The following is a 12835-nucleotide window of genomic DNA, read 5'->3' on the forward strand; positions in this document are numbered from 1 at the left end:
AGAGAATGAGACAGGGGACAGAGAATGAGACAGGGGACAGAGAATGAGACAGGGGACAGAGAATGAGACAGGGGACAGAGAATGAGACAGGGGACAGAGAATGAGACAGGGGACAAAGAATGGGACAGAGAATGAGACAGGGGACAGAGAATGAGACAGAATGAGACAGGGGACAGAGAATGAGACAGAATGAGACAGGGGACAGAGAATGAGACAGAATGAGACAGGGGACAGAGAATGAGACAGAATGAGACAGGGGACAGAGAATGAGACAGAATGAGACAGGGGACAGAGAATGAGACAGGGGACAGAGAATGAGACAGGGGACAGAGAATGAGACAGAGAATGAGACAGGGGACAGAGAATGAGACAGAATGAGACAGGGGACAGAGAATGAGACAGAATGAGACAGGGGACAGAGAATGAGACAGGGGACAGAGAATGAGAGAATGAGACAGGGGACAGAGAATGAGACAGGGGACAGAGAATGAGACAGAGAATGAGACAGGGGACAGAGAATGAGACAGGGGACAGAGAATGAGACAGGGGACAGAGAATGAGACAGGGGACAGAGAATGAGACAGAGAATGAGACAGAGAATGAGACAGAGAATGAGACAGAGAATGAGACAGAGAATGAGACAGGGGACAGAGAATGAGACAGGGGACAGAGAATGAGACAGGGGACAGAGAATGAGACAGGGGACAGAGAATGAGACAGAGAATGAGACAGGTGACAGAGAATGAGACAGGGGACAGAGAATGAGACAGAGAATGAGACAGGGGACAGAGAATGAGACAGAGAATGAGACAGGGGACAGAGAATGAGACAGAGAATGAGACAGGGGACAGAGAATGAGACAGAGAATGAGACAGAGAATGAGACAGAGGACAGAGAATGAGACAGAGAATGAGACAGGGGACAGAGAGTAAGACAGGGGACAGAGAATGAGACAGGGGACAGAGAATGAGACAGAGAATGAGACAGAGAATGAGACAGAGGACAGAGAATGAGACAGAGAATGAGACAGAGGACAGAGAATGAGACAGAGAATGAGACAGGGGACAGAGAATGAGAGAATGAGACAGGGGACAGAGAGTAAGACAGGGGACAGAGAATGAGACAGGGGACAGAGAATGAGACAGAGAATGAGACAGAGAATGAGACAGAGGACAGAGAATGAGACAGAGAATGAGACAGAGGACAGAGAATGAGACAGAGAATGAGACAGGGGACAGAGAATGAGACAGAGAATGAGACAGGGGACAGAGAATGAGAGAATGAGACAGGGGACAGAGAGTAAGACAGGAGACAGAGAATGAGACAGGGGACAGAGAATGAGACAGGGGAAAGAGAATGAGACAGGGGACAGAGAATGAGACAGGGGACAGAGAATGAGACAGAGAATGAGACAGGGGACAGAGAATGAGACAGAGAATGAGACAGGGGACAGAGAATGAGACAGAGAATGAGACAGGGGACAGAGAATGAGACAGAGAATGAGACAGAGAATGAGACAGAGGACAGAGAATGAGACAGAGAATGAGACAGGGGACAGAGAATGAGACAGAGAATGAGACAGGGGACAGAGAATGAGAGAATGAGACAGGGGACAGAGAGTAAGACAGGGGACAGAGAATGAGACAGGGGACAGAGAATGAGACAGAGAATGAGACAGAGAATGAGACAGGGGACAGAGAATGAGACAGAGAATGAGACAGAGAATGAGACAGGACAGAGAATGAGACAGAATGAGACAGAGGACAGAGAATGAGACAGAGAATGAGACAGGGGACAGAGAATGAGACAGAGAATGCGACAGGGGACAGAGAATGAGAGAATGAGACAGGGGACAGAGAGTAAGACAGGAGACAGAGAATGAGACAGAGAATGGGACAGGGGACAGGGAATGAGACAGGGGACAGGGAATGAGACAGGGGACAGGGAATGAGACAGGGGACAGGGAATGAGACAGGGGACAGGGAATGAGACAGGGGACAGGGAATGAGACAGGGGACAGAGAATGAGACAGGGGACAGAGAATGAGACAGGGGACAGAGAATGAGACAGGGGACAGAGAATGAGACAGGGGACAGAGAATGAGACAGGGGACAGAGAATGAGACAGGGGACAAAGAATGGGACAGAGAATGAGACAGGGGACAGAGAATGAGACAGAATGAGACAGGGGACAGAGAATGAGACAGAATGAGACAGGGGACAGAGAATGAGACAGAATGAGACAGGGGACAGAGAATGAGACAGAATGAGACAGGGGACAGAGAATGAGACAGAATGAGACAGGGGACAGAGAATGAGACAGGGGACAGAGAATGAGACAGGGGACAGAGAATGAGACAGAGAATGAGACAGGGGACAGAGAATGAGACAGAATGAGACAGGGGACAGAGAATGAGACAGAATGAGACAGGGGACAGAGAATGAGAGAATGAGACAGGGGACAGAGAATGAGACAGGGGACAGAGAATGAGACAGAGAATGAGACAGGGGACAGAGAATGAGACAGAATGAGACAGAGAATGAGACAGAATGAGACAGAGAATGAGACAGAGAGACAGAGAATGAGACAGAGGACAGAGACAGAGGACAGAGAATGAGACAGAGGACAGAGAATGAGACAGAGGACAGAGAATGAGACAGAGGACAGAGAATGAGACAGAGGACAGAGAATGAGACAGAGAATGAGACAGGGGACAGAGAATGAGACAGAGAATGAGACAGGGGACAGAGAATGAGACAGGGGACAGAGAATGAGACAGAATGAGACAGGGGACAGAGAATGAGACAGAGAATGAGACAGGGGACAGAGAATGGGACAAAGAATGAGAGAATGAGACAGGGGACAGAGAATGAGAGAATGAGACAGGGGACAGAGAATGAGAGAATGAGACAGGGGACAGAGAATGAGACAGAGAATGAGACAGGGGACAGAGAATGAGACAGGGGACAGAGAATGAGACAGAATGAGACAGGGGACAGAGAATGAGACAGGGGACAGAGAATGAGACAGGGGACAGAGAATGAGACAGGGGACAGAGAATGAGACAGGGGACAGAGAATGAGACAGGGGACAGAGAATGAGACAGGGGACAGAGAATGAGACAGAGAATGAGACAGGGGACAGAGAATGAGACAGAGAATGAGACAGAGAATGAGACAGAGAATGAGACAGAATGAGACAGAATGAATGACAGAGAATGAGACAGGGGACAGAGAATGAGACAGGGACAGAGAATGAGACATGGACAGAGAATGAGACAGAGAATGAGACAGGGGACAGAGAATGGGACAGAGAATGAGAGAATGAGACAGGGGACAGAGAATGAGAGAATGAGACAGGGGACAGAGAATGAGACAGGGGACAGAGAATGAGACAGGGGACAGAGAATGAGAATGAGACAGGGACAGGGGACACAGAGAATGAGACAGGGGACAGAGAATGAGACAGGGGACAGAGAATGAGACAGGGGACAGAGAATGAGACAGGGGACAGAGAATGAGACAGGGGACAGGGAATGAGACAGGGGACAGGGAATGAGACAGGGAATGAGACAGGGGACAGAGAATGGGACAGGGAATGAGACAGGGAATGAGACAGGGGACAGAGAATGGGACAGAGAATGAGACAGGGAATGAGACAGGGGACAGAGAATGAGACAGGGGACAGAGAATGAGACAGGGGACAGAGAATGAGACAGGGGACAGGGAATGAGACAGGGGACAGGGAATGAGACAGAGGACAGGGAATGAGACAGGGAATGAGACAGGGGACAGGGAATGAGACAGGGGACAGAGAATGAGACAGGGGACAGAGAATGAGACAGGGGACAGAGAATGAGACAGGGGACAGAGAATGAGACAGGGGACAGAGAATGAGACAGGGGACAGAGAATGAGACAGGGGACAGAGAATGAGACAGGGGACAGAGAATGGGAGCAATAAGGGTGAAAGGGAAGGGAACAGAGGGAAAGAAGGAGAGGGACAAAGAGGAGGAGTACAAAGTATTCTCCTAATGATCTGAGATGCTAAAAATGGAAGGGAGAGAGGGTGAGGAGGAGGGGACAAGGGAGAGAGGGTGAGGAGGAGGGGACAAGGGAGAGAGGGTGAGGAGGAGGGGACAAGGGAGGAGGAGGGGAAGATGCAGCATGAAGCGTAATAGAAGAAAGTGTAAAATCTATGAGCCTCCGACTGCTAAACATGGTCTATATTGACAGATTAATGTTCTCCCTTCTGCAATAATGACACATTACAATATGAATAGAAATCCCCATGACGATCTTCAGACACCTCCAGTCTAAATTAGAAGAGATTATGCCAGTCTGAGTAGGCTATCAAAAAACAAATAAAGATACAAATCAGACATTAAAAAGCTTTAACCAGGCATACACTTCATTTTAATGTGTATTGTGCCCATTTCGGTATATGACAACAAGCGTTTTAAATCCACCTGCCGACTAGTAAGTATTGAAAGGTATTCAAAACCAACAGACGAAAGGCCTGCAGCATATATTTGCTCCTACACTGCCTTGTCCGCATGTGAAGTGTTTCTTTAGCCGTATCTGTCCAAAGCACCTGAGCACCCAACACAGGGTTTGTGGGGTGCAGGCTTTCGTTCCAGCCAAGCAGCAACACACCCGATTCTACTCATCACCAATCAAGACTGATGAGTTGAAGTAGACGTGTTGCTGTGTTGCTGCTTGGCTAGAACAAAAGCCTGCAATCACACTGGCCCCATTGTACAAATGAGGTGTATCCTACGTAATGAACTGCCTATGAGAAGATATTGAGCCACTCTTGGTAGGAAACAACGTTCTGTCCTCACAGGGTTTCCAGCCCACTCAGAACACCCAACACTTACAGCAACACATTAACATTTCAGTCATTTAGGAGACTGCAGGCGTTTTTCATTCATTCGTTTTAGATACAGTCAGCACATTGATGACTAGTAGTTATTGTCAGCACCATTAAATACAGTACAAGAATTCACCAATGAGGCTTTCTTTTGTATGTCACTCTTCTTGGTCTTCCAGCCAAAGGGCTTTATGAGATAATAGTCCAAATTGAACTGGCTTGCGTCAGAAACAAAACGCCTGTTACTGCCCACAAGAGATACTCAACTCCTCCAAGTTGCTCTCAGGACTCGAGGCCATAGAAGTAGGATTCTTCTGCTAACTGCTCCTCTCCAATACCAACGACTCCCTATTGACGCAGGCTGAAGGACAGCAGGAGAGAAGGCTGGCGTACTGAATGTACTTGACAACTAAGAACAATGCAGGTAGGAGAAAGGGAAACAGGAAATGCCTCAGTCTCGGTTAGTGCTGAACCATCACGCAATCATAGTCTAGTTAGAAGTTGTTTCTGGTCCTCAACAATGATCTGGGATCAGATTACCCAACCCACAACCTTAACCATTAGAGGGAATGGTAAACTGACCTGGTATCAGTGGTAAGGGTGTACCATGCAGTCACTATATAGGGAACAGGGTGCCATTTCAGACAAAGCCCAGCATCGGGGAGGAAATAAGGGGCAACCCGGGCTCCCGAGAGGCGCAGGTGTCTAAGGCACTGCATCTCAGTGCAAGAGGCGTCACTACAGTCCCTGGTTCGAATCCAGGCTGCATCACATCTGGCCGTGATTATGAATCCCATAGGGTGGCGCACAATTGGCCCAGCGTCAGCCAGGTTTAGCCGGGGTTGGCCGTCATTGTAAATAATAATTTGTTCTTCACCGACTTGCCTAGTTAAATAAAAAGTTGTTTTTTTTAATTACCAGGAAGCGTCGTCTCTTCCAATTACACTGAGTGCCGAATCATCATCATGAGGCCAATAGCAGACGGGGTCAGGGGTACCCAGCTAATTCCAGTGTGGTTGTCCTGGCGATGGCCACATGACTATATTTAGCTACTGTTCTTCTTCCATCATTAGGGGCTCCATTAAACTATTTCTGTCCATATCGCTCTTTTCAATTTATACCTGACCAGAGAGAGACAAATCTGATTAGGACCCTAGCGGTGCTTAGATGGGAGGAAACAAATGGAGGAGTGGAGATAAACAGACGTGGATGTGGCAGGGCTCTGTGTTTGTTGAGTACAAGAAGGGAACAGACTGAAAGCTGTGTTCTGTTACCATGAGTGTGACAGAGTAGTGACCGGTTAAGAATGCGTGCCTGGTGACAGTGAGTGTGCATGCATGTCTTACAGTGGTGACTGGGAGTACGTGAGAGGTGAATGACAGTGAGTGTGCATGCTTGTCTTACAGTGGTGACTGGGAGTACGTGAGAGGTGAATGACAGTGTGTGCATTTGTCTCTCATTGTGTGCACGCGGCGAGCTGCGAGTAAGGGAAAGGATGGATCAGCCCACTTCTCTGCAGCAATCAAACACAGAGGTTGGTGGGAGAGAGAGAGAGAGAAAGACACAAAAACACAGAGAGAAGAGATCGAGAGACAGACAAGGAATGCCTTTTGACTGAAGGGGAGGGAAAGGGCCCACATCAACGCTTTCCAAACAGTGGCTCTGACAGCAGGCACCCCTATGGAGATGGTAATGATCCTCTGTGTCAAGGTGGCCAAGCCAAGGACAAGACACCAACACACAACACAAAGATACAGCGACGGGGGGGGAAGGTGCGTACCTCGCCCTCGATCCTGGGGGGTCGGATGCTGGACAAGTGGATGGTCTTGTACTCGCCAGAGTTAAGCTTGACCACGACAGCGTCCGCATTGACAACCTGCATCACCTGGGAGAGAGGGAGAAAAGGAGAGAGAGCGAAGGGGAGGGTGAGAGGGAGGTAGAAAGGGAGGGGGGAGAAATATTGTGGGAGAAAGAAGGGAAGGGGCACAGAGATGGTGGGATAGAGTGGAGAGGGAGGAGAGAGTGGAGAGAGAGAGGGAGAGAGGTTAGTGAGGAAGGCATCACGGCTCAATTTGGAGGACAGAGAGGACAGCTGCTTTCAAGAGAATTGGCTCTGTGGGCTGAGCTGAACTGAGCCTAGTTTACACAGAGCAGAGCACAGAGAGAGCGAAGGCTTTAGTCCGACAACAAACAATTCAAATGGTATTCATCACATGCTTCGTAAACAACAAGGTATAGACCAACAGTGAAATGCTTAGCTACGGGCCCTTCCCAACAATAGACACAGAAAACAGAAATAATTTAAAAAGTCAAGTGTAAAAAATTATAATAAATACACAGAGCAACAGTAACTTACACAGTAACAGTAACTTGGCTCTATACACAGAGCAACAGTAACTTGGCTCTATACACAGAGCAACAGTAACTTGGCTCTATACACAGAGCAACAGTAACGTGGCTCTATACACAGAGCAACAGTAACATGGCTCTATACACATGTTAACAGTAACATGGCTCTATACACAGGTTAACAGTAACTTGGCTCTATACACAGAGCAACAGTAACGTGGCTCTATACACATGTTAACAGTAACATGGCTCTATACACAGAATAACTTGGCTCTATACACAGTGTAACACTACTGAGACAACATGCTGAGTAACAGTAACTTGGCTCTATACACAGAATAACTAACTTGGCTCTATACACAGAGTAACAGTACTGAGTCAACATGCTGAGGAACATAGTAATTGAGGTAGATATTAGGGCTGGGCGACATGGCAAATCAATTATCACAATATCTATATATTTTTTCATTCGATATCTATAATTATCACGATATTAATCAAATAATGTTTGAAAAGGTGCATATCTGCTTCAGACTCAAGAATGCCTAATGCCTGAACAAACCACTGGACAGGTAGTGGTTAGAGCGCAGGGGCGGCAGGTCGCCCAGAGCGCAGGGGCGGCAGGTCGCCCAGAGCGCAGGGGCGGCAGGTCGCCCAGAGCGCAGGGGCGGCAGGTCGCCCAGAGCGCAGGGGCGGCAGGTCGCCCAGAGCGCAGGGGCGGCAGGTCGCCCAGTGGTTAGGACGCGCAGGGCAGGCGGCAGGTCGCCCAGTGGTTAGAGCGCAGGGGCGGCAGGTCGCCCAGAGCGCAGGGGCGGCAGGTCGCCCAGAGCGCAGGGGCGGCAGGTCGCCCAGAGCGCAGGGGCGGCAGGTCGCCCAGCGCTAGTGCCCAGTGGTTAGAGCGCAGGGGGCAGGTCGCCCAGTGGTTAGAGCGCCGGCAGGTCGCCCAGTGGTTAGAGCGCAGGGCGGCAGGTCGCCCAGTCGTTAGAGCGCAGGGGCGGCAGGTCGCCCAGTGGTTAGAGCGCAGGGGCGGCAGGTCGCCCAGTGGTTAGAGCGCAGGGGCGGCAGGTCGCCCAGTGGTTAGAGCGCAGGGGCGGCAGGTCGCCCAGTGGTTAGAGCGCAGGGGCGGCAGGTCGCCCAGTGGTGGTCGCCCAGTGGTTAGAGCGCAGGGGCGGCAGGTCGCCCAGTGGTTAGAGCGCAGGGGCGGCAGGTCGCCCAGTGGTTAGAGCGCTGGGCGGCAGGTCGCCCAGTGGTTAGAGCGCAGGGGCGGCAGGTCGCCCAGTGGTTAGAGCGCAGGGGCGGCAGGTCGCCCAGTGGTTAGAGCGCAGGGGCGGCAGGTCGCCCAGTGGTTAGAGCGCAGGGGCGGCAGGTCGCCCAGTGGTTAGAGGGCAGGGGCGGCAGGTCGCCCAGTGGTTAGAGCGCAGGGGCGGCAGGTCGCCCAGTGGTTAGAGCGCAGGGGCGGCAGGTCGCCCAGTGGTTAGAGCGCAGGGGCGGCAGGTCGCCCAGTGGTTAGAGCGCAGGGGCGGCAGGTCGCCCAGTGGTTAGAGCGCAGGGGCGGCAGGTCGCCCAGTGGTTAGAGCGCAGGGCGGCAGGTCGCCCAGTGGTTAGAGCGCAGGGGCGGCAGGTCGCCCAGTGGTTAGAGCGCAGGGCGGCAGGTCGCCCAGTGGTTAGGTTAGGGGCGGCAGGTCGCCTAGTGGTTAGAGCGCAGGGGCGGCAGGTCGCCTAGTGGTTAGAGCGCAGGGGCGGCAGGTCGCCTAGTGGTTAGAGCGCAGGGGCGGCAGGTCGCCTAGTGGTTAGAGCGCAGGGGCGGCAGGTAGCCTAGTGGTTAGAGCGTAGGGGCGGCAGGTAGCCTAGTGGTTAGAGCGCAGGGGCGGCAGGTCGCCCAGTGGTTAGAGCGTAGGGGCGGCAGGTAGCCCAGTGGTTAGAGGGCAGGGCGGCAGGTAGTGGTTAGAGCGCAGCAGGTAGCCTAGTGGTTAGAGCGCAGGGGCGGCAGGTAGCCTAGTGGTTAGAGCAGAGGGAAAGAAGAGGTGTAACCTACAGAGCAGAGGGAGAGACGAGGTGTAACCTACAGAGCAGAGGGAGAGACGAGGTGTAACCTACAGAGCAGAGGGAGAGAGAAGAGGTGTAACCTACAGAGCAGAGGGAGAGAAGAGGTGTAACCTACAGGGCAGAGGGAGAGAGAAGAGGTGTAACCTACAGAGCAGAGGGAGAGACGAGGTGTAATCTACAGAGCAGAGGGAGAGAGAGGTGTAATCTACAGAGCAGAGGGAGAGAGAGGTGTAATCTACAGAGCAGAGGGAGAGAGAGGTGTAATCTACAGAGCAGAAGGAGAGAGAGGTGTAACCTACAGAGAAGAGGGAGAGACGAGGTGTAACCTACAGAGCAGAGAGAGAGAGAAGAGGTGTACTCTACAGAGCAGAGAGAGAGAGAAGAGGTGTGATCTACAGCACCACTCCACGCACTGAACGACTTTAATATATTCACATTGCAATTGTGGGAGAAGTCAAGTATATTATAATGAATGATTGTTAACATGGCCGTTTTGTGATGACTTTTAGATAAACGATAACATTATGTAATACAACCCGACAAAATGTACCACCCAAACATTGTAGAAAGACACTGAAACTATACATCCGACTGTCACAATTATCTCTGCATCATCACACATTGTAGAGCATCACATTGATCCATTGCCAGACCTTTTAACGTATGCTAAAATGTTTGTTCCACAGTTCCAGCCTCAAACACACACAAGTGTGCGAATTGTATATTCACACATGAAGAGGGGATTCCCGAGAGAGAACAGAGAGATGGACATCAGTCAGGATTAGCACAGTGACTGATCCATCCCACTCCAGTGAAAATGTCTGGAAATCGCTCTCCGTATTACCAACAAAAGTTTTCCTCTCCAACGCAGAAGGAGAAACAGATTGGTAAATAAAGTGAGAGAGAGAGAGACAGAGAGCTGGGACTGGAGAGAGGGAGAGGAAGAGGACGGCTGCCAAAACTAAGAGAAATGACTGACAGACCCACTTGTGACATTCACACACAAACATGAAGTCTACTTCAAGCTCAGCTGGGGAACAGTGGACAAGTTTAGGCCCACCCGCCCACACAGAGAGAGATCAATGTGTGATATAAACAAAAATGGGCTGTACATCAAGATCACTTGGGAAAGGCACAAACACACCCACTCAGGCCTACCTGTGACATACACAGCAAACATGGGCTGTACATCAAGCACACTTGGAAGGGTGGGCAAACATATCAAGCTCACTTGGAAGTAAGCACACACGCACGGGTCACACATACTTGGTCGAATCAATGATGCAACCCCATCAGATCTTACACTGTTTAAGAGAAGGAAGGATGAGGGAAGGGTGACTAGTATTTGAACAGGCCCCAATTGCTGAGATATACATGGGAGACAACCACTCTTGGATACCAGTCAAGCTTGTGTGGGAGGCTATTGGGAATCGGGCTTGGAGCTAGACCAAGTTTAGAGAAATCCTGAACACATAAGCACCTCCCTCGAGGCATTCTGAGATGCTCAGTTAGTCCCAAAGCTGACTGGGGGGAGAGAAGAGGAGAGGCAGACGCGAGAAATAATACATCTGCAAATAGTTTTACCGTTGAGGACGGAGGGAGAAATTAACTTGCCCACATACACAACACACAGACAGTGAGCGAGCGAGAGAGCGGACTCCTAACACCTCAGTCCCATGGTCCCAGTGCGGGGGACTCTAAGCGCTACACTACCCATTTCTCCATTTCCAAAAAATCTAATCTATGTTGTACCAACCTACACACTCCTCAACATTGTAACAAGGTTGTTCTCTAGCTCTGGCACCACAAAATAAAATGTAAGTCTCCTTCCTTTCTCCCCAAATACATAAATCAACAGGTATGTTAAGAGAAGCAGAAAATGGTTGACCAGCACATTTAGACTGGGTAATTATTAGAGAGAGATTTAGAGAGAAAGGACATAAATACAGAGAGAGAGAAAGGACATAAATACAGAGAGAGAGAGAGAGAGCTGTAGAGAGAGAGCTGTAGAGAGAGAGAGAGAGCTGTAGAGAGAAAGGACAGAAATACAGAGAGAGAGAAAGACAGAAATGTAGAGAAAAATACAGGAGAGAGCTGTAGAGAGAGAGAGAGAGATGTAGAGAGAAAGGACAGAGAATACAGAGAGAGAGAGAGAGAGAAATGTAGAGAGAAAGAGAAAGGAGAAATACAGAGAGAGAGAGAGAAAGGGCAGAAATACAGAGAGAGAAAGGACAGAGAGAAAGAGAGAGAGATGTAGAGAGAAAGGACAGAAATACAGAGAGAGAGAGAGATGAGAGAGAAAGGACAGAAATACAGAGAGACAGAGAGAGAAAGGACAGAGAGATGAGAGAGAAAGGACAGAGAGAAATACAGAGAGAGAGAGAGAGAAAGGACAGAGAAGAGAGAAAGGACAGAGAGAGAGAGAGATGTAGAGAGAAAGGCACAGAGAGAGAGAGAGAGAGAGAGCTGTAGAGAGAAAGGACAGAAATACAGAGAGAGAGAGAGAGAGAAAGGACAGAGAGAGATGTAGAGAGAAAGGACAGATAAGAGAGAGAGAGAGAGAGAGAGAGAGAGAGAGAGAGGACAGAAATACAGAGAGAGAGAGAAAGGACAGAGAGAGAGAGAGAGAGCTGTAGAGAGGACAGAGAGAGAGAGATGTAGAGAGAAAGGACAGACAGAGAGAGAGATGTAGAGAGAAAGGACAGAAATACAGAGAGAGATGTAGAGAGAGAGGAGAGACAGAATACAGAGAGAGAGAGATGTAGAGAGAAAGGACAGAATACAGAGAGAGATGTAGAGAAAGGACAGAAGAGGACAGAAGAGACAGGACAGAGAGAGAGATGTAGAGAGAAAGGACAGAAATGTACAGAGAAATAGGACAGAGATGAGAGAGAGATGTAGAGAGAAAGGACAGAAATACAGAGAGAGAGAGATGTAGAGAGAAAGGACAGAAATACAGAGAGAGATGTAGAGAGAAAGGACAGAAAGGACAGAGAATGTAGAGAGAAAGGACAGAAATACAGAGAGAGAGAGAGAGAGAGATGTAGAGAGAAAGGACAGAAATACAGAGAAAGGACAGAGAGAGAGAGATGTAGAGAGAAAGGACAGAAATACAGAGAGAGGAGAGATGTAGAGAGAAAGGACAGAAATACAGAGAGAGAGAGAGAGAAAGGACAGAGAGAGAAAGGACAGAAATACAGAGAGAGATGAGATGTAGAGAGAAAGGACAGAAAGAGAGAGAGAAAGGACAGATACAGAGAGAGAGAGAGAGACAGAGAAAAGGACAGAAATACAGAGAGAGAGAGAGAGAGAGAGAGAGATGTAGAAAAAGGACAGAAATACAGAGAGAGAGAGAGAGAGAGAAAGGACAGAAATACAGAGAGAGAGATGTAGAGAGAAAGGACAGAATACAGAGAGAGAGAGATGTAGAGAGAAAGGACAGAATACAGAGAGAGAGCTGTAGAGAGAAAGGACAGAAAGAGAGAGAGATGTAGAGAGAAAGGACAGAAAGAGAGAGAGAGGACAGAAATACCGAGAGAGAGATGTAGAGAGAAAGGACAGAAAGAGAG

At 49.4% G+C, this 12835-nt stretch overlaps 1 protein-coding gene across 1 annotated transcript in view; it reads right to left on the reverse strand.

Annotated features, from left to right (window-relative positions):
• LOC135515092 (staphylococcal nuclease domain-containing protein 1-like) overlaps positions 1–6755 on the reverse strand; it is a 335980-nt gene extending 329225 nt beyond the window's left edge. Inside the window, exon 1 of the mRNA XM_064938925.1 lies at positions 6652–6755. Within this exon, the coding sequence (XP_064794997.1) occupies positions 6652–6753 (102 nt within the window). The 5' untranslated portion in view covers positions 6754–6755. The remainder of the gene's footprint in view (positions 1–6651) is intronic.
• Between the last annotated feature and the right edge of the window lie 6080 nt (positions 6756–12835).

The sequence above is a fragment of the Oncorhynchus masou genome, chromosome 26, assembly GCF_036934945.1.
Source record: "Oncorhynchus masou masou isolate Uvic2021 chromosome 26, UVic_Omas_1.1, whole genome shotgun sequence".
Taxonomy (NCBI): Eukaryota; Metazoa; Chordata; class Actinopteri; order Salmoniformes; family Salmonidae; genus Oncorhynchus; species Oncorhynchus masou.